General features: G+C 31.0%; 3 protein-coding genes across 3 annotated transcripts; all 3 read left to right on the top strand.

Moving 5' to 3' along the window:
- The first annotated feature begins 140 nt into the window (after positions 1–140).
- Positions 141–2,355, top strand: LOC106367790 (pentatricopeptide repeat-containing protein At3g53170). Its single transcript, XM_013807641.3, has 4 exons — positions 141–387; positions 503–770; positions 850–1,945; positions 2,026–2,355. The coding sequence occupies exons 1-4, from the start codon at positions 305–307 to the stop codon at positions 2,046–2,048; spliced, it is 1,470 nt and encodes a 489-aa protein (XP_013663095.1). The 5' UTR covers positions 141–304; the 3' UTR covers positions 2,049–2,355.
- A 1,329-nt stretch (positions 2,356–3,684) lies between these two features.
- On the top strand, positions 3,685–6,484 carry LOC106367791 (UDP-glycosyltransferase 73C7). The gene has a single exon (XM_013807642.3). The coding sequence runs from the start codon at positions 4,326–4,328 to the stop codon at positions 5,796–5,798; it is 1,473 nt and encodes a 490-aa protein (XP_013663096.1). The 5' UTR covers positions 3,685–4,325; the 3' UTR covers positions 5,799–6,484.
- A 9,660-nt stretch (positions 6,485–16,144) lies between these two features.
- Positions 16,145–20,681, top strand: LOC106364859 (UDP-glycosyltransferase 73D1-like). Its single transcript, XM_013804348.3, has one exon. It carries the CDS (start codon positions 19,025–19,027, stop codon positions 20,618–20,620), a length of 1,596 nt encoding a protein of 531 aa, XP_013659802.2. The 5' UTR covers positions 16,145–19,024; the 3' UTR covers positions 20,621–20,681.
- The last annotated feature ends 1,191 nt before the right edge of the window (positions 20,682–21,872 follow it).

Genomic DNA, 21,872 nt, shown 5'->3' with positions numbered 1-21,872 from the left:
CGGTTCGGTTCTTCGGTTCCGGTTATTTTGCCCAGGCCTAGTGTCATTGTTAGCCAAAATGTGTCTAATCTTTGGTTAACAAATAGAACCGAAAGTCCATTTGGTTAGTTTGTCTTTTCACAAACCGTTGATAGTAAACCGGAATCCCAAGTAAGACAAAACCACATCAAAATGATAGTTTCCGGTTTCAAATCGAAATCAAACCGAAGAAACAAAAAGATGAAGCAAAGCAACTGTGTCTTCTAGTCACGAAGGTTTCGTCTACGCAGGAACTTTGGAGTCTTCTCGTCTCCCATTTGTTTTGATGGCATTGATACAACAACCTGTTCAAGGGAGTTCTTCTCTTTGTGCCAATGAAATCATCCAATCGAGTCACTGCTTTTCTCGGTAACATTCTCATACCACTCTTCTTGCCGTTTTATGATTTTACGTTTCTTTGGGTATTCCACACTTTCACTAGCTTGATTCAGCAACTTATATCATTATCCCCTGTTCTTTCTAGGCATGTAACCTCTGTGTCAGTGATGCACACGACATGTTCGACGGAAAGCCCCAAAGAGCGTAAAGATAGAAAGAGCTCTGGGTTGATATCAACAAAACACCAAGTAGATCCCAAGAGAGAATTATCTCGTATTCTGAGAACAGACGCTGCTGTTAAGAGCATCGAGAGGAAAGTCAACTCCGAAAAGTACAACACTTTATGGCCAAAAGCTGTTCTCGAAGCACTTGATGATGCTGTCAAAGAGAATCGATGGCAGTCTGCTCTCAAGGTACATCATCTCTGTGGGTACAATTGTCTGTTGAGATTCCATAAGATTCATTTTCTTGTTTCTCTGTTTTTTTTTATAGATATTCAGTCTTCTTAGGAAGCAGCATTGGTACGAACCAAGATGCAAAACCTACACAAAGCTATTCAAACTCCTTGGCAACTGCAAACAGCCTGAGCAAGCGAGCTTACTCTTCGAACTATTGCTGTCCGAAGGACTAAAACCCACCATCGACGTCTACACGTCTCTCATATCCGTCTACGGCAAATGCTCTCTTCTAGAGAAGGCATTTGCAACGCTCGAATACATGAAATCGGTTAGCGACTGCACCCCGGACGTCTTCACTTTCACCGTTCTCATCAGCTGCTGCTGCAAACTCGCCCGGTTCGATCTCGTTAACCGCGTCCTCCTCGAGATGTCTTACCTTGGAGTTAGGTGCAGCACGGTGACTTACAACACTATCCTCGACGGGTATGGCAAGGCAGGCTTGTTTGAGGAGATGGAGAACGTTTTAGCTGATATGATCGAGGATGGAGACTCTCTTCCAGATGTTTTCACGCTTAACTCAATCATTGGCTCTTATGGAAACGGCGGCAACATTAGAAAGATGGAGAGCTGGTATAACCGGTTCCAGCTTATGGGAGTGGAGCCAGACATCACCACGTTCAACGTACTGATCCTCTCCTTTGGTAAAGCTGGGATGTACAAGAAGATGAGCTCTGTGATGGATTACATGGAGAAAAGATTCTTCTCGCCGACGGTTGTCACTTACAATATAGTGATCGAGACGTTTGGTAAAGCGGGGAGGATCGAGAAGATGGAGGATGTGTTCAGGAAGATGAAGTATCGAGGAGTGAAGCCTAACTCAATCACTTACTGTTCGCTTGTTGACGCGTATAGCAAAGCTGGTCTTGTGGGTAAGATAGATTCGGTTTTGAGGCAGGTTGTGAATTCGGATGTGGTGCTGGATACGGTGTTCTTCAATTGTATAATCAATGCGTATGGTGAGGCTGGTGATCTGGCCACGATGAAGGAGTTGTACATACAGATGGAAGAGAGGAAATGTAAGCCTGATAAGATTACTTTTGCGACTATGGTCAAGACTTATGCTGCTCATGGGATATTTGATGCGGTTCGTGAACTTGAGAAGCAGATGATTTCCACTTGTGAGAGTTCAGGTATCCTTTAAAAAAAAATAGCTGGGTAGTTACTGTGGTCATAGTTGTTTTCTAAGCTCTGTTTCTTCAATTTGATGCAGGCAAGAAGAGGCTTATGGGGTGATGTGGTGATTTGGAAGTTGTTCACAGTAAGAGGATCACTCACAAGCCTGTAACTTAAGCTCTGGAATCGGCATGGTTAGCAAGATTACTAGACCGTCATGGTCATCACTTAATAGAATATCAGCATTGTGGATAATTCTTGGTCTTTGTTACGTAAATAAGGGACAACCTTTGTAGCTCTGTTGTGTAAAGGGTCTGATTGAGTCACTAGTTAGATTGTGTGTTACGTCTTATTATTATTTTTAAAATGTGTGTTTGAATGTATTATCTGCTTAACCTCAAAGTTGGAATCAAGGTCTGTTCATATCCATGGGCCCAGGATTAGACAGTTAATAATACCTTTACATTGTAAAACATTCTTTTCAAAAGGGATTGGATTTTTAACACAATAAAACCAACTTTTAATTCTTAAAAAAAAAACAAAAACATTAGGACACCATACATCAGGTTTATATTGGATCATTTTCTTATGTAAATTCGTATCAATCATACATTTTGGAAAGGGTTTACGCTTCTGAGTGTACGTATATAATGAAACATGAACTGTGTCCAGTATTAAAGAAATTTTACTCACATCTTTAAATTAACAAAAAAGTTGAGATATATTTGGTTATGAAAACATTATTAATAATCTTCCTTGATGAGAGAAACCGATAAGCACCAGCGCAAGGGAACCTCTAGACTCAGAGCCTCTCTGCAAACCCAAAAACATTATATATAATGATTTTAAGTGATTGTTTTTTGGTTATAATTGATGATTAAGATGCATTCAGTAAATTATTTTCTTTTTGGTTATATCATCTATGTAGCAGATTTTTACCAAAAAAACATCTATGCATCAGATGAACTTATATGTACGTAGCTTTTACACTTCTGAGGCCTTTATTATGGCTAGAATTTACATAAAAAAAAGATGATGAAACTAATGCATTCGTAAGAATTAACTAATGAGATGCTTTGAGTTATCTTAATTATGCTTCCGTCGGCGCTTTAGAATTGTCAAACACAATTTTGTGATCTAAACGCTGACGTAGCTACTAGCCTACTAGCTGCATTATTTCTAAAGAGTGACCTTATTTTCAATCGTAAATATCATTTCTTTTGTTTTTCTGATATTGTAAAAAGTAACTGTGCTGCAATGCAATCCTGTACTAGATCCGGATTCGATCCGAGATTCGATCCGGATCCGATCCGAAAATCCGGATATCCGGAGGGATCGAATCTGGATCCGGATAGTAAAATGTTGGATCCGTCAAAGCCGGATCCGGATCCGAATATCTTAATTTTTAGTCCGGATATCCGAATCCGTAAGTTTTATTGATAAATATTTCAAAATAGTAATATCTATATATAAAAATTAATTTTATTTAATATATTTTTATTTTTATAATAGTATATATAAATTTTATGTAAATTTTATAATATTATACATAGAAATAATTAAAAACATTATATATATTTATTTTTAAATTATTGTTCATATTTTATATATATTAATATTGTTTTTTATTTATTTTAAGAATCTAAATCCGGATCCAGATATCCGCCGGATATTACAATTTTTAGAAGGATATCCGATACTCGGATATCCGAGAACCCCAGATCCGGATAAAGATAGTAAAATTATGGATCCGCCGGATAAGAATCCGGATCAGGATACCTTAAAATTGCCCGGATATTCGATCCGTCCCGGGTCTACCTGTACTAGCTTAGTAAAAGTTAGAGCGAAGCTAGTTTATTAAAAAAGTCAACTATAAAATTAGTTTTGCCAAATAAATTGAACACAACCGAAGAAATCTCTTATGTTGAATAAAGCTAACGATGGTTGATTCTTGATAACACTAATTAATTTTCTTCAAATAGTATATAGTTTAGCAGACTTTATTTGAACCGCGACTTTTGTAATTAAACTAATTATTGTCTTCTTGGCCCCATTTCATGATGTTTATTCAAGAGAAGGACGAGACATGTTATGGTTCGATTTAAATAACGACACGTCTATATACTTTCCAGATGGATATTTTATAAAACACTGTCACATACTATTGTTTGTTGATTTTTTTCTTACAGCAGGAAGCAAAACTCAATTCAAAGTTTTATTGGAAAAGTAAATTCTAATATTTTAACGTCGGCTCTCAAGACGGGTCAAAACAAATGGTGTATATAAACTCTATCCGCGTAGCTATACATTTACATATATCATTTGTTGAAAAACTACCTTATATTCAATCCCAGAACATTTAGTTTTCTTATCTTTCAAATTGTAAGATCTACCACAATGTCTTCACATGATCTTGTTCACTTCGTCGTAATACCCTTTATGGCTCAAGGCCATATGATCCCACTGGTCGATATCTCTAAGCTCTTGTCCCAGCGTCAAGGTGTGACTGTCACCATCATCACAACTACTCAAAACGTAGCCAGGATCAAGTCCTCACTCTCTTCTTCCTCTACCTTTTCGACTATCAACATCGTTGAAATTAAATTTCCCTTTCAACTAGCTGGTCTACCTGAAGGGTGCGAGAGTGTAGACATGCTAGACTCAACAGGCGATTTGGTTAAGTTCTTTCACGCGGCAAACACGCTTGAGGAACAAGTCGAAAAGGCTATGGAGAAGATGGTTCAGCCACGACCGAGCTGCATCATTGGAGACATGAGCCTTCCTTTCACGTCAAGCCTTGCCAAGAAACTCAAGATTCCCAAACTTCTCTTCCATGGGTTTTCTTGTTTCAGCCTTGCATGCATACACGTGGTTCGAGAAAGTGGGATTTTGAAAGCTGTAGAATCAAACGACGAGTATTTCGATTTGCATGGGTTGCCTGATAGACTTGAGTTCACTAAGCCTCAGATCTCAGTCCTTCAGCCTGTTGAAGGAATTATGAAAGAGGGTACGGACAAGATTATTGAAAGTGATATTGACTCTTATGGTGTTATTGTGAACAGCTTCGAAGAGTTAGAAGTTGATTATGTAAGAGAATATAAGAAAGCAAGAGGAGGAAAAGTCTGGTGTGTAGGACCTGTTGCCTTGTGCAATAACTTAGAGCTTGACAAAGTTAAGAGAGGAGACAAGGCTTCCATTGGTCAAGACCAATGCCTTCATTGGCTTGACTCGCGAGAAAAGGGTTCAGTGCTCTACGTTTGCCTTGGTAGTCTATGCAATCTCCCCTTGGCTCAGCTCAAGGAGCTAGGTCTAGGCCTTGAGGAATCTAATAAGCCTTTCGTATGGGTTATAAGAGAATGGGGAAAATATGAAGGGCTAGGGAAATGGATGCAAGAAAGTGGATTTGAAGAGAGGATCAAAGATAGAGGACTTGTGATCAATGGTTGGGCACCACAAGTGTTCATCCTCTCACATGCATCAATAGGAGGGTTCTTGACTCATTGTGGATGGAACTCGACTCTAGAGGGAATTACCGCAGGAGTCCCATTATTGACATGGCCTTTGTTTGCTGAACAATTCTACAATGAGAAGTTAGTTGTGAAGATATTAAAAGCAGGATTAAAGATAGGAGTAGAGAAATCCATGCAATATGGGAAAGAAGAAGAGATAGGAGTGATGGTGAGTAGAGAAAGTGTGAGAAAGGCTGTGGATGAGCTGATGGGTGATAGTGAAGAAGCACAAGAAAGAATAAGAAGAGTTAAAGAACTTAGTGGCATGGCAAATAAGGCTTTGGAAGAAGGAAGATCTTCGCATTCTAATATAACAATGCTCATTCAAGACATCAAGGAGAAATCACAATCTCAAATATAGTTAATGGAGAGTTTTAGTTATTATTGTTAAGAATGTTATTGTTTCTAAATATAATTTTTAAATCTTCACGTTAAAGAAAAATAAGTTTTTGTCTAAAACAAAGTTAATTAGGCTTAGCCTTTTGCAAGATATTTTTTAAAATAAAAAAAAAAATCAAATTTTCTTACTACAATAGTATTAAGGCCCAATTGTTGGATCCTAATTCCTAAACCAGTAATCAAAACTATACTAAAAGGAGAATATACTCCTTAGGGAGATCCTCCACGTCGACAGATTAAATCGTCCAATAGGGTTGCGTGTTTCTTCCACGTCAGACACGGTTTGGGCTGTCTTTTTTTGATCCATAAATTGTACGGAATTGAGCTTCTTTTGTTAATCCGTAATTTTTTTTATTATTGGACTGGTCTGTTAACGAGCTTCGCATTATGTTATTAGTTTTCAGAAACCTGAGTCTTAGAATGGACTTTGGTTAAAGAAAATCATTTATATGGCCCAGTAGATCTCTTCGGTTTCGAAACGTTCTCTTCAATGGAGTTAACTAATCCAAACACAAAGCGACTGTTTGTGCTTCCATGAATCTGTTTCTCTTACTCTACCTCCACGTCTCCATCTTTACTCTGTTAATCAATAGTGGATCACGTTCGTAACACCTCCTGCAATCCACTTTATATATACTCTATCTAAACAGATGGACCCTTTTTCTCTGATTAAGGATGGGCGGCTTTCAGGAACATATTGGCTGAGATCTTTGAAGCATTAGGGCTTATGGTGCCGAATCAGGTTGGGATACTCTCTACTGGTGTTAACTAATAAGCTCTCTGTTTCTCTCGGGTCTTATTCTCACTTCCTCTTGAAAACAGAAGCCTTCTGATGCGGAGGAACATCTGGTTGGACTTTCAGATGATGTGGGCATTGGATTTATACCTGACCATGGTAACCAACCCTCCTCTTCTACTGTTGATCGAGCAACTGACTTGACAGGCCAGGATGAAACCGGTGTTTCTAAGGTAATCAGAGCTGACCAGAAACGGTTCTTCTTTGATCTTGGGAATAATAACAGGGGCCATTTCCTGAAGATATCTGAGGTAAATCGTAGAAACAGTTCTTCTTTGATGTTATTTAAACTCTCTTGAGAGCGTGGTTTTAAGCAACTCTCAATACATGAAAATATATAGGTGGCATGTTCTGACAGGTCCTCGATGAGCTTGAATTGGTGAGCAAGATGTTGCAAGTGGAGCAAAAGCTATTCTACTTAGATCTCAAGGAGAATCCTCGCGGGAAGTACCTGAAGATATCGGAGAAGACGTTGGGTTCGAAGTCAACCATCATCGTTCCTTCCTCTGGCATCTCGTGGTTCCTAGATCTCTTCAATTACTACGTCCGACGAGCACGAGAGCAAAGAGTTGCAGCTTGATTCCAAGGTTCCTTATTAACTCTGTCTCTGTCATCTCTCTTTCACTCTCTTATTCTACTGGCGTTGACTTTTTTGAGTTCTTTGTGATTTAGGTGTTTTAATTTGATACCACTATCCGTCGTCGGCAAACACCTCGAAATATCCGCCCGTGACTACCGCTCTTCGAACCAACCCTATGGTTTCAGCGGCTTTAACATCATGGCGACACAAATCAGCAAGAAGAGGAAGGTGAGTTTCATTGTGTCCTTTTCTGTCCTCATTGATCTCCTTCGCGGAATCGTAGTTTGAATTGTATCTGTGTTGAGTTTCTGTAGTTTGTAGCCGACGGTGTGTTCTTTGCTGAGTTGAATGGGGTGGTCTTGCCGTTGGCAAGTATAGTTTTTAATGCTTACTGCGAAATATTATTCATCAACTGATACTTGATTTTGCTCACATCCCAAAAGAGAGAGCGTGCTTAGTTTAGTTATCAAGCCATTTCCTTCATAGGGACAGTGGCAGTTTCTCTAAAGTTGTTGTGTAGTTTTCATTTTTCTTGCTGATTTTGAAATGATATTGTATTGTATAGGGTTTGATATGGTGTCTTGAGATTCGTCATGGAGAGTGGAGCTAAGGTGAGGTGTGTACACATCCCTTTTTTCTATTTTTTTTATAATTTCTTCTCCATTTATTAAAGCAAACCTTCAGTTTAAGTAGTCAACAACCTTGGGATTCCTCTATCAAAGGTTCCGTGTTGAGCTTGCTGTGGATGACGGCAAAGATACCGGCTATGTTTGTTGTCTTTGATAAGGAGATGACAAAGCTTACTAACAAAGAATTTGTTGTCCTTGCGCTTAAAGAGATATTCTCATTTGCCCACAAAACATTTATAGTTTGTTTGGCATTTTCACATGCACTACCAATGCCTCTGAAACTACTGCCCTACTACAGCTACCAAACGGGTGGAGAAGATGAGCTACTTCCCTTGAAGAGCTTACTGGCAAGGAGTGTGTTTCAGATCCGTGTGACACTTTATAACTTCACACCCAACCACCGTACCTTCAGTGTCTCGACCATCACTGAAGATCTCATCATTGACAACCAGGCCGACGTTGTGTAATCTTGCTGGTGAATCTTTAGTTTTCCCAGCTTTTATTTATACATCACATTCAGAGGCTGCTGAAAACATTCTTCCAAGCAGTGAAGGTGCCAGAGGATTAACTGCATCATCTTCGGGCGTGGCGGTTGTGGGAAAGAAGGTATGAATGGAATGTAGCGCCACCGTAATGATAGGAAATTATTATTCATATCATCCCGTCAACCTCTGTTTTAGTGAGTAGTTTTTTAAATTGCTATCATCTTTGTTTCTCATTTAAAACTTTTTTTTTGCCCCTGCAAGATTTATCTCTTATGTAATTTTCTTTGTCTTTTGAATTATTAATGAAGCGTTATTAACGGGTTTTCATAATACAACATATTCTTAATTCATTTAACTCGAACATGTTCACTAACAAACACAAAACTTGACCATTACTATATTTTCAAGCGAGTTTTATTTTAACAAGATAGTGAAAAATGTTACGTATGCATCCTCATAAGATCACATTTACGGAAAAAAAAAACCTTGTGCATTTTAAAAGACTGGATACTGCTTGCCCATATATATCGCTATTTTAGAGTAATGTATCTTTAATTGTTTCCTCTCACAACCCAACTCGAAAAATAAAATATAAACATTCATGAAAATCACAATTAATAATTATTGAATGATAACTAATATTTTTGAAAAATATTGAACATAAACAACAAAATATAACCTAATAAATTTGCTAGAATTACCCCCCAAAATAATTGAATGGCATAAATTACATATGTAAAGCTATTGTATCTAATAAAATATCCACAATTTAGTCAGCTTCTTTTTCAATGAGTAAATAGATACAACATTGTAAATCAAAACCTATAAATTATTGACATCTTTAAAAATATACAAAGTACATTAGCAGATACAGGAAAACGAATGGAAGTACATGTTATAACCATTTTAAAACTTAGAAATATACACATTTAAAACATGCCGCCAACGAATTACAATTATTAGAAGGATATAACGTCAAAAAATGTGACAAAAAGTTTTAAGCAAATAACATTAATCCCCTAGACTATATTTCGAAGTGATTTTGCCACATGTCAATTCTACAATCAATTTCACAAAACAAATATGACATGTCTATTGAAATTGATGAAATTGCATTGCATTTAATGTTAATTTATATTTTTGGTAAACTTTTTAAAATATGGTAATATCTCATATATGAATAAAACTATATTATGTTAATAAAATAGATTTTAGATTTTAAAAACTTCCAATTCAAGTAATATTACAAAATTCAAAATTTGTTTATTACAATTAATATTTTACCATTAGATATATTAAAATAATATTCTAGATCGATATTCAATTGTCAGTTTTCAACTATTACACATAAAAAAATATTATTAAGTACGTTTTTTTTTAAAATGGAGTTTTATATTTTAAGTTGGTTATTGGAGTATTTTTTATTTTCGTTAATTTATTCGAGATGAGATTCCAATCTTTTAAACTAAGATAATTTACGTTCTATACATAATTATATTTTTAACATAACTCTAAAATCTCGGACTTGATTCTTCATATTTTATTAGTTAATTTTGTTACATATAATAGAGATACTTACTTCAAACTAAAAATATATTAAAAAAAAATCAAATTTGAAACTTAGTTATAATATAATTTAATATACTATAATTCACATAGAAATAAAAATGATAAATGTAACAAATTTAAATAAGGATCTAGTCAAACTTAAAGATAATAAATAGTGTTTAGAGGTCAAAATTTTTGTTTATCAAAGTGTTTAAGTTATATTTCCGAATGGAAATACAAAAGAGAATGAATTCGTTGTCAAAATGACTAACTGGACATCGATTATTACCTCCCTCTCTCTCCCTCTCCCTCTCCCTCTCCCTCTCTCTCGGTCCCTTCTTTTTTCTTCTCTGGTTTGCTTTGCTCTCTTTTATAGACTTTTCTTCATGTCGATCCCTTCTTCTTTCATATTATTTCTCTGACCTGGAACAATAACCAGCAGAGTTGTCTTGACAGCTATGTTCGGCGTATTTTTAGGGTGTTGACGTCCTTTTCTTTACACCCAGTTGCGTGTGCCAAATCGTCCTGACAAGCAGGTAAACCGACTATCTTTTGTTAGTTAGATTTCACTTTTGTTTTTATCGAATAATTGGGTCGAGTTAACTCCTGGGCCCTGATTCATATACGGGCCCATAGCCAACACCGATATTGTCGAAGAAGTCCAATTTTCTTGTTCTTTCTAACCCCAAAATTAGTTGGAACAGATATAGCCGCATGTGGTAGTAACACAAGTCACGACTCACGACTCACGACTCACGAGGGCCCAATTTATTTTACGTAATGGCTAGAAAACACATTTTGTAGCAGTTTCCTTGTATAGTCTCTTATACAATCTGGCCTGACCTCTAGAGCAAATCACACATGCTTTCTATTTTCTCCAAAGTTTTCAGTAATTCTTTTGTTTATTATTTGAAATTGACTTGACGAAGGTGGGGAAGTCTGGGAAACTTGAGCCTCTTAATCTGTTAACAATTTTTGTTGTTGCTGAAATTACTAATTTCTAACCCATAATTTTTTTTCGAGATTAAATGGTTGTTAGCAGTATTACACGCAATAAATCATTCATCTCCGCCTGAAGAATTCAATTTATAGCACAATGAAATCAAACTAATTTGTATCCACTAAATGACTACATCTTTGGTATATTTATACAAATACAGTAGAACCTCTATAAATTAACAATGTTGGAACTTTGAAATTTTATTAATTTATAGAAATATTAATTTACAAAAAATTTCTTATTTAAATTTTATTTTAAGATATATTTATTCAAGGATAAAAAAATATTTGATTTTAGTGTATAGACATTAATTGTTATTTTGAAATTTGACATTTATATTAATTTTATTATATTATTTGGTGTGTATAATATATATTGCATAGAACTTAAATGTGGTTTTAGATATAATATTGTTAAATCTCATCAAAATATATCAAGTATTAAAAAAATATAAAGATAATTCAATTGTGAATATAAAACGAACAATATAATAATAGGCTCTTACTTATATAAAACAAGATATGAGCCCATTGCGTTGCAACGAGTTTTGTTTGATATTTTAATTTAATAAAAACCATAAAATAATAAATCATTTTATTCTAGTATTATGATTGTTTTTTGCATATGTTGTTTGAGAGTTATTTTATAATTAAAACCTATTTTCACATATAAGTTCAAGTTAATATTTGTATTTTATAATCATAGTGCATATATAAGTTGTTATAAACTTTATACTAAAGATTAGAGAAAATACTATACATAAACATTTAAACTGAACACAATCCGAAATAATAAATGAAAAGTAAAAAGAAATAAAAGTTAAATACACCAATCGAATCAATGACAACATTATACATGTTCTTATGTACTAATTTAACGTTTTATTAAATAAGTCTTTAAAATTTTATTTTGCTAGGATTTTTTTAAAAAGGAACACATTGTATTTTATAAATCTTCTTTTTATTTACAATTAAAAAATAAAAAATAATATTAAATACTCTTTTACAATATTTTTAAAAGATTTTAGAAAAGGTAAATTACTGTCATATAACATATTATAGTTATCTTCTCTTTACAATTTCAGAAAAAATATATTGCTATCAATAATTATTTTTAGTTATGAATAAATATTTTTAAAATTGTTATTTTTACAATTCGTATCAATACTAATTTTACACTTCTTTGTAAATTAAATAATTTTTATTATCATGTTCATCATCAAAACTCTCTTAAAAATAATATCAAATAAATTTTTACAATTCTCTTTTGGTTAGGACTTAAAAATATTATACAAATTTCTTTTGTTTATGATTTTTGTTTTATAAAAAAGGAAAACAACTACGAAATATTCTTTTACAGTTTTGTAGAATTTTTGAAAAGGAAATTATATTACATAATTTTTTTACAATTATATTTTGTCTAGGATTTAAAAAAACAAAATTTCTATCAAATAACTATTTCCAATTAATATTGACTATTTTTAAAAGTTGAAATTTTCAAAATTCATTTTTTTCAATATCATTAATATTTTTACAAATTTTCTTCTTAATTGAATAAGTGTTACTATCATGTTTATCATTAAAGTTTTGAAGTAAAAATTACTTTTAATTAAAATTTTACAATTCTCTCTTGTCACAATTTAAAAAAAAAAGAAAAATTCTTAATTGGTTAAGATTAGAAAAGAATTATCTTTTAGAAATATCTTTTATTTAAGATTTTAGGGAAAAAAAACTTATTTTCACATAATAGAAGTTTTTATTGACACATTCATAATCTAATTTTTTTAATTCACACATATCACAATCATATCAGGTGAAATATATGAAGTTAATTTTGGTTTATATTTTTAACACAAATTTATTAATAAGTAAAGTTAGTAAATTATAAGAAAAATAAGATTACTTTTACGTTTTAATTAAGTTGAGGGATGTTGTCGTGTGGCTACGTATACATTAATTTAGTTTGCATGGTTAGCCATGTGATGGCCAATACTTCATGTAGTCAGCAATCATTTTCCTTTTTATTTTATTTCGACTTTTAAAAAAGAAATTAATTTTTTTAGATGTTTATACAACTATTTATTTTTAATGAAAAATTTCTGTTTAATTATTTATATATTTTGTCTTATACATACATACACATATTTATCATATTCACACATACTCATTTAGATTAAAAAGTTGAGTTGTATCAAGAAATTAAAAAAAAACACTCAGGTAATACTTTTCATGTAAATACTATTGTGTTTTCTAAAAATAATATGTGGAAGCATAAACCTAAATACATATGTGAAATATTTATAGCTATTTTTTGTCATAATTTTTTAACATACAATCCCTTATATATTAATTGAAAAACATTACAACATTGTTTTGTAGCATCTTAACTTATATTATATTTTTTAAACTAAATATCAAATTGATAAATAATGTACAAAAGAATATTCTCGCATTTTCCTTAAATAAAATCTACAAAATTACCTAATATGATTAACATATATATGAAAATTAAAGATTATGAATAATAAATATTTGATAATAATTTTTGTATCTTAGTTTTTTTTTGTTTAATCTTATATTATTAAAAGATACTAAACAATCATATTAACCGTATAATAAAAAAAATATTTTTTCTAACATGTTATATTTTGAATTTTAAAACGACTATAAATTACTAAAAGCGTTAAATGTCTCACACTAATGTTTTGTGATCAATAGTTTAACTATTTTGTAATAACAAGATACAAACGATCATAAATCGTATGAATATGAGTCTCGTTTAATAGACATTCATATTATATATTAATATAGTTTAAATTAAACTATACAACATATAAAAATACAAAATATGTTAATTTCTAAATTTGTATTGAAAAAAGAAATTTTAATATTTTAATTTTGAAATTTGCATTGACAAGCTCGCACATTAGATATTTTGTGTTTATCATATGAGTATGAGTTTTCAATATAAAATATTTTTATCAAAATATACTATATATTTATTTCCATGTCATTGAAATTTAGTTATATATATACCATATAAAATAAATAAAATGATTATTTTGATTTATTTACCAAATAAATATCGTAAATAAACAAAAGGTATTGTTTTGATTTATGTGCTTACTCTAATTTAATTATATACATAATATGTAAATGAACACAAATAAATAATAATATATAAAAATTATTTTTATATATAACGTTCATTCCGTGCAATTGCATGGATCTTAACCTAGTTATCTATTAAAAAGGAAAGTTATTTGCTTGTAAGAAAATAATCAGATTACTTTTTCAATTTTTTTTTTTTAATTATTCTTTAAAAAAGTAATATTATTTATTTTAAAGTTAGTTTTCTTCATGTTTTTATTAAATAATTTATTGTACTTGTAGGATTTTACAATTCTTTTTTTTAACAATTTTTTCTTAAAAGTTAATGTTTATCTTTTATAATTCTCTATGTTTAGTATATTTTAAAACAAACATTATAATGAATAATAATAATAATTATTATTATTATAATAATAATAATAATAATAATTATTATTATTATTATAATAATAATAATAATAACAATAAGACTATTAAGTAATATTTATTTTTAAGAAAAATCGTTTTTATTATTTTAGTATATATATTTTTGATTATGATATAGTTTAAAACATATCACATTTTTAAATATATAACTACCATGTGTCACATTTTTATAATTATATTTTTATTAAAAGTTTAGAAAAGAAAAGTTATATCAAATAAATTGTTTTCAAATCTATTTTTTTAGGATTTTGAAAAAGAAAAATTTCTAAAAACATTACTACTAAATAATTTTTTTAAAATCGCTTTTACTTTTAAATAATTTTTAAAAGTATTTTTTTCAAAATTCATTTTTATTATCTTATTATATATATTTTTAATCATTATATATTTAGACACATGTCACAATATTAAAAGTAAAATTATTATCAAATAATCTTTTGCAATAATCTTTTGATTAGAATTTTTAAAAATGGAAAATTACTATGAAATAATATATATAATAAGATTTTAATATCTTAGTATATGTATTTTTAATTTTTAGATAGATTAACACATGTCACAATCTTAAATATATAATTGCTATGTGTCGCGATCATGTTAATTAGCAATTTTGAAGAACCAAGTTTTATATAATAAGATATTATATATATTTTTAATCATTATATATTTAAACAACTGTCACAATATTAGAAATAATATTTTGCAATTATCTTTTGATTAGGATTTTAAAAAAGAAAAATTACTATTAAATAATATATAATAAGATTTTTAATAAAATTCTTTTTTGTTAATATCTTAGTATATATATTTTTATTTATGAGATAGATTAACACATGTCACTATCTTAAATATATAATTGTTGTGTCACGATCATGTTAATTAACAGCTTTAAGAACTAAGCTTTATATAATAAGATATGTATACATAAAAAGTATTAATTTATGATTTTAATCAGACCATACATTTACATAAAATATTCTAAAAAATTATTATCTTATTATTTTGATCGATTTGTGTGAAATTTTGAACTGGTCTAAGTTGGGAACAACAAAATTTATTAATTTATGGAGATTATTAATTTATCGAATATTAATTTATAGATGCTCTACTGTAACTTACACTGCATTTGCTTTATTTTCAAATTTGTGGGATATTTGGATATATCGATTCCCAATTAATCTCTTAAGTAATCTCTTAAGGAAGACAATATTAATGACTAAATCGCTTCTGAGTTGCTTAGGGAGGTTTAAAACATGATCCATATTCTTCTCACCAAATGATATTAATTTTGTCAACCTCTATAAATTAATATTGTTGAGACTTTGAAATTTTATTGATTTATAGAGATATTAATTTATAAAAAAAAATTCTTATTTAGATTTTTATTTTAAGATATATTTATTTTAACATAAGACAAATATTTGATTTTAGTGTATAGACACTAATTGTTATTTGTTTTTGAAATTTGACATTTATATTAACTTTATTATAATATATGGTGTATATAATGTATATTGCATAGAACTTAAATGTGGTTTTAGATATTATATTACTAAATTTCATCAAAAAAATATTATGTGTTAAAGAAATATAAATATAATTCCAATGTGAATATAAAATAAACAATATAATAATATGTTCTCACTTATATAAAATATGTATAAATAGAAATTATTAATTTATAATTTTAATGGGACCATATATTTACACAATTTTTTTTTAAATTATTATCTTATTATTTTATCGATTTGTGTCAAATTTTGAACCGGTTCAAACTGAAACCGATAAAATTTATTATTTTATAGAGATTATTAATTTATCGAATATTAATTTATAGAGGTTCCAGTGTATAAATTAAACCTAGCACCAACGGTTTTATGCTTTGCTTCTAATTAATCGTTACCTATGTTTTGGTTTTTCTTCGGTTAATATTAGTATAACTACAAAAATAGAAAATTCAAAATTCGACATGGTAAACTGGGTCGTTAATTAAGTTTTTTTCGGGGGAAAATAGAATTTTCAAGCGTATTTTTTATTTAAAAGTGTGATAGCTGTTGTTTTAGGAAATATTGCATAGAAGTTTCTTAAAATATCCAAAATTTGCTATGCATGTCTTTGATTTAGTTTCAGTTTTGCATGTATCATATGGTTTTACCAGTTTATTACTATTTTAGTTCCGTCTTAATTAAATACGAATAGAGACATAGACATTAGTATTTCAATATTTTCTTATGCAAGAAAACGCAAAATTACCCTTTTCAAAACAAAAAAAAAACGCAAAATTACATGTAAACATAATAGCAATACGCTAAACTTTTGCTTAGAAACGGCGCCACGTGATAGCATTAACTATTGGCCCTGCGATTAACCACCGACGCGCAATTATTCTAGAGAAGGTTAACCAAAAGCAAAATATACATCAATCATAAGGTTGAACTAGTCTACGCTGGTTTGTTCACAACCGACGCACAATTGAACGTGTCAAAGTGTCCTTTTTCTTTAAACCAAAAACAAAATGTCCTTTTCAAACGAAGTTCAATAGAAAAAACCTACAAACAAATAGGAACCAAGTTTTGCCGTGATGTTTGGGGTTTATTTCTTAAAAAAAAAGTTAGCTTAAATTTACGAGTTGGCTTTCAGTTAGAGTAGTTATATAAATTTCTTGGTATAGCTGCTGGTAAAACAAGGGTAGTTGTTTTTTTGACAAAAAAAACAAGGGTAGTTCCTCAACTATTTTGTTTTTTTCTTTGTTTAAATTCGTTAACTTTTAACTAGTTTGTCGAGGAACCTTCACTTAAATCATTTTATAGTTTTGTAATGACAAAATAATTGACGGAAGACATAATAGGATTGTATTTGGTTTAGTCTTAAAAAACACATAATAGAATGTATCATTTTTCATTTTTAATACTAGGCCTAGCCTAGCTGTTCTGTTCGGATTCGGTTTGAATAATTTAATTTTTTGGATTTCTGGTACTGTGGTCATAAATTCTATTCGGGTTTACTAATTTTCAAATCGGTTTTAGTTTGGTTCCTTCTGGGTTCAGTTCATATCGAGTTATTACCAATGTTTGAAATCACTTTAAAAAAATTTAAAAACTAAAAAATTGACCAAGATATGGAAAATATACAAATTATTCAAAAATCTAATTTAAAACTAGTTAAACTACCTAAATTAACTAAAATTACTCCATATAACAAATAAAACAAACTACAAAAATCTTTAATAAACTCTTAAATATCTAAATTACCTTAACATATATAATAAAATTAAGATATTTAACTAATTTTGGATCCTATTTTGGATTTCGGTTCGGGTTGTGTTCAAACCTGAAAATACCTACCTCGATTTTTGTTTTTGGCAACGAACGGCTATTCTATTACTCAAGGTTGAGGTGGTTTGGATAACCAGACCGGGATAGAACAACCAACAAAATAAAACTCTCTGCGAAAAAACCTCGCAGTCCTAGCTAAAGAATCCGAAATCTAATTTTGCGCTCATGGAATATGATTGATTTTGAAGTCTGGGAAACATATCTTCAGAGTCGCTATCCTCTCCAATTCTGTTGCAAAGCTTGGCCAAGCATGAGACTCATTTATAATGGCGATCAAATCTTTGTAGTCCGTTTCAAAACTCTGACAAGTCGAATACTGAAGCATACACATCGCCAATCGCAATGCTTCTACGTCGATTTTAAATCCTCTTCGGATACTATTTAATAATTGTTTAGATCGAATTTTGGTTCGGATTAAAGTTCAGACTTTGGTTTAGGATAAAAACGCCCAAACTGTTTTACTACATTAGCTTATAATAATCTCGATAATTTCGCAACATGTACATTATGTTATAGGATTCACATTACTTTGTCTATTTTCCTGCCTTTTTCAATGCATATTTTTGCGTTGTCATTCATAATATCGTTACTTGCTAGTCATCCCAACAAAATATTTGTTTTATTTTATTTGTACCTATTGAGCAAAAGAACTCCTTAGACATATAGGCAAACTCAGCATTTTCCATGCAGTTTCTAAGACATATAGTGATGAACTACACCACAAAGAAAATCAAATTAAACGATGTGATGAACAAAGCAGTTATCAACCTTTAGGCAGGGACAACACCAGAAAAGGTTAACTGACCCCAGCGGTCCTCACAGTGACCTTTACGTTTATGTACAACCTTGTTAGATACGCTCATTGACTTCATATTTTGGCCAGATGCTTGACCTTGTTGTATATTTTACACTGATATCATAATCAATAATTATAATTCTACGAAGTTACCTTTTCGTAAATGCTAGTGAAATTTTCATTTATTTTATATAAATGATAAAATAACTCACAACTAAAATTGTATGTGTATGCGGGTACGTCAGCTGGGTTAAGGATTTCAATTTCCTCATACATTTCTTGATAAAAATGAGGTAGCTCACAATTGTCATGGTATAGTAACTGGCTCACTTTCGTCATCGATCAAAATTTTAAACAATAATGAATGCGTAGTTGGTTCTCTAAACAATAGTTTTTTATAATGACTTATTCAAAGTCAATATATACAGGTTTTGAAGACCTACCCAATACTAAATAAACTCCATTATAAAGATTCATTCACACATGTATATATATATGCATATTAGCAGATTGTCTGTGTATCCTCTAATATGTTATGCATCCTTTATCTTCAAACATTTGATAAACCCAAAAATGGAAACTAAAATGGTTTCAAAAGCCAAAAGACTTCACTTTATATTGATGCCTCTCATGGCTCAAGGGCATCTAATCCCCATGGTTGATATCTCCAAAATTCTTGCGGAACAAGGCAACATCATCACCATAGTTTCAACCCCTCAAAATGCTTCAAGATTTGCGAAGACAGTTGAGCGCGCAAAGTCAGAGTCAGGTTTCCAAATCAACGTGGTGACATTCCCAATTGCCTACAAAGAATTTGGTCTTCCAGAAAATTGTGAGACTCTCGACACTTTGCCCTCCAAAGACCTCTTAAGGAAGTTCTACGACGCTGTGGACAAGATTCAGGAGCCCTTGGAGAGGTTTCTCGAGGAACAAGAAACCCCTCCGAGTTGCATAATCTCCGACAAATGCCTTTTTTGGACGTCCAAAACCGCGAAAAGGTTCAAGATCCCAAGGGTTGTGTTCCACGGAATGTGTTGTTTCTCTCTTTTAAGCTCCCACAACGTCCATCTTCATAGCCCGCACCTCTCGGTTTCTTCAGACTCAGAGCCTTTCTCTATACCAGAAATGCCACATAAGGTCGAGATAGCTGGATCTCAGTTACCAGGTGCGTTCAGGAAATTAGAAAATATGGATGACGTTCGCGAGAAGATGCGTGAATCTGAATCTGAAGCCTTTGGGGTTATTGTTAATAGCTTCCACAAACTGGAACCTGGCTACGCAGAGGCCTACGCTAAAGCCATTAAGAAGAAGGTATGGTTCATTGGACCAGTTTCTTTATGCAATGATCGTATGGTGGATTTATTTGATAGAGGAAACAACTGTAACATTGCGATTAGTGAGACTGAATGCTTGAAGTTTCTAGATTCGATGAGACCAAAGTCTGTCTTGTATGTTTGTCTAGGTAGCCTCTGTCGACTAATACCTAATCAACTGATAGAACTGGGGTTAGCGTTAGAAGTATCAGGCAAGCCCTTTATTTGGGTGATCAAGACCGAGGAAAAACACATGAATATGCTAAATGAATGGCTAAAACGTGGAAGGTTTGAAGAGAGGATTAGAGGTAGAGGGATAGTGATAAAGGGTTGGAGTCCTCAGGCTATGATACTCTCACATGGCTCTACCGGAGGGTTCTTGACTCATTGCGGTTGGAACTCGGTGATCGAAGGGGTATCTTTTGGTGTACCGATGATCACATGGCCGATGTTCGCTGAACAGTTTCTCAATGAGAAACTCGTAGTGGAGGTGTTGAAGGTTGGGGTTAGGGTTGGTGCGGAGATTCCTGTGAGATGGGGAGACGAGGAAAGAGTAGGAGTGTCGGTCAAGAAACATAGTGTTGTGAAAGCTATAAAGCTTTTGATGGACGAAGATGGAAATGAAGATGGTGAGTTCTTGGGAAGAAGGATACGCGTTCAAGAACTTGCAGTAAAGGCGAGAGAGGCTGTGGAAATGAAAGGATCTTCGAGTACTAACGTTTCATTATTTATCCAAGATGTCTTAGAGAAATTGAGTCTCGAATAGAGAAGTCTAAGGTAGACAATGTTAAACTCGTTTTAAATAAGGAAAAAATGCAATTTTAGTATCACGAAAATCTATGATATTAAAACAGAATCACCTTTTATATACTTACAAACTAGGAGTTTTTCTGCGTATGAGTTTTTCTGCGCCATACGCAGAAATAATAACTTTTAACATAACATTTTTTATTTCAAAAGAAAATTTTGATTTATATTTCAACATTATTAATTTATATTTTAACTTCAATAGTTATAAGAAATCATAAACGTATTTTTGTAATCTTATTCTTTTTTATTTGGTATAATTATTTAAATTTGATTTGATTTATTTTTTAATAAAGATAAAATTAGATTTTATAAAAATAATTTTAATTATATTATTGTGTTTAATGATTATTTATTTTAAATATAAATATATATATATATATCTTCCCATTTAATTTTAAATATATACATATATATATTTACATATAAATATAAATTCTAATAAATTTGAGACTTTGTTTGTTTTAATTAAACTGAAAAATCTTTATATTAATTTAAATGATGAAGATGAACGGATAAATTTAAATAATGTTTAAATATTTAACTATCAATTTTTTTTTGGATTAGTGTTACTTTATTTAGTTTATTTTTATTAATGTGAGATACATATATACATATATTTATTATTTTAATTGTGATATATGAATTATTAATATATTTAATAGTTTACCATAAATAAATATTTATATGAAAAATTGACATTAATGATGATATATGAGTTATTTTTATTACCATATTTAAAATCTCTGCAAAATAAAATAAATTTTTATAAAAAAATTTTACATCTTACAATTAATATGATGCATGTCACTATTTTCTAAAACCATGTCATCTATTTTAAGTGCATTTTTCAGCGAGAATGATTGTATTGACGACAAGTGTATAAATCACTTCGCAAATATAGTCTAGGGGATAGTGTAGGTCGTATTATTACATATATTCAGTTCCTATTATTTTATCATATATACTAATTAATTCATTTTAGTGGTTATTATAATAAAATCTATTTGACCATATTTTTAGCAACTAATCGAATCTTCAAAATATGGTTTTCAATTCAAAATATATATTTCTCAAATTCTATCTTAAACGTTGTATCCCTATATATTGAATCCCTAATGTTGTATCCCTATATATTGTATCGTGACGTAGAGAATAATAAGAATAATTAATTCATTCTTTCTCTCAATTCACATTAGTATAACAAACTC

Source organism: Brassica napus, chromosome C8, assembly GCF_020379485.1.
Source record: "Brassica napus cultivar Da-Ae chromosome C8, Da-Ae, whole genome shotgun sequence".
Taxonomy (NCBI): Eukaryota; Viridiplantae; Streptophyta; class Magnoliopsida; order Brassicales; family Brassicaceae; genus Brassica; species Brassica napus.
This window is presented reverse-complemented; position numbering and strand designations above follow the sequence as displayed.

Bases quoted from the DNA above. Each gene is read 5' to 3' on its own strand.
- LOC106367791 (XM_013807642.3), top strand. From the start codon at position 4,326: ATGTCTTCACATGATCTTGTTCACTTCGTCGTAATACCCTTTATGGCT.
- LOC106367790 (XM_013807641.3), top strand. From the start codon at position 305: ATGGCATTGATACAACAACCTGTTCAAGGGAGTTCTTCTCTTTGTGCC. The intron at 388-502 runs GTAACATTCTCA...TGTTCTTTCTAG, and splicing joins TCGAGTCACTGCTTTTCTCG to GCATGTAACCTCTGTGTCAG. The intron at 771-849 runs GTACATCATCTC...TTTTTTTTATAG, and splicing joins GATGGCAGTCTGCTCTCAAG to ATATTCAGTCTTCTTAGGAA.
- LOC106364859 (XM_013804348.3), top strand. From the start codon at position 19,025: ATGTATATATATATGCATATTAGCAGATTGTCTGTGTATCCTCTAATA.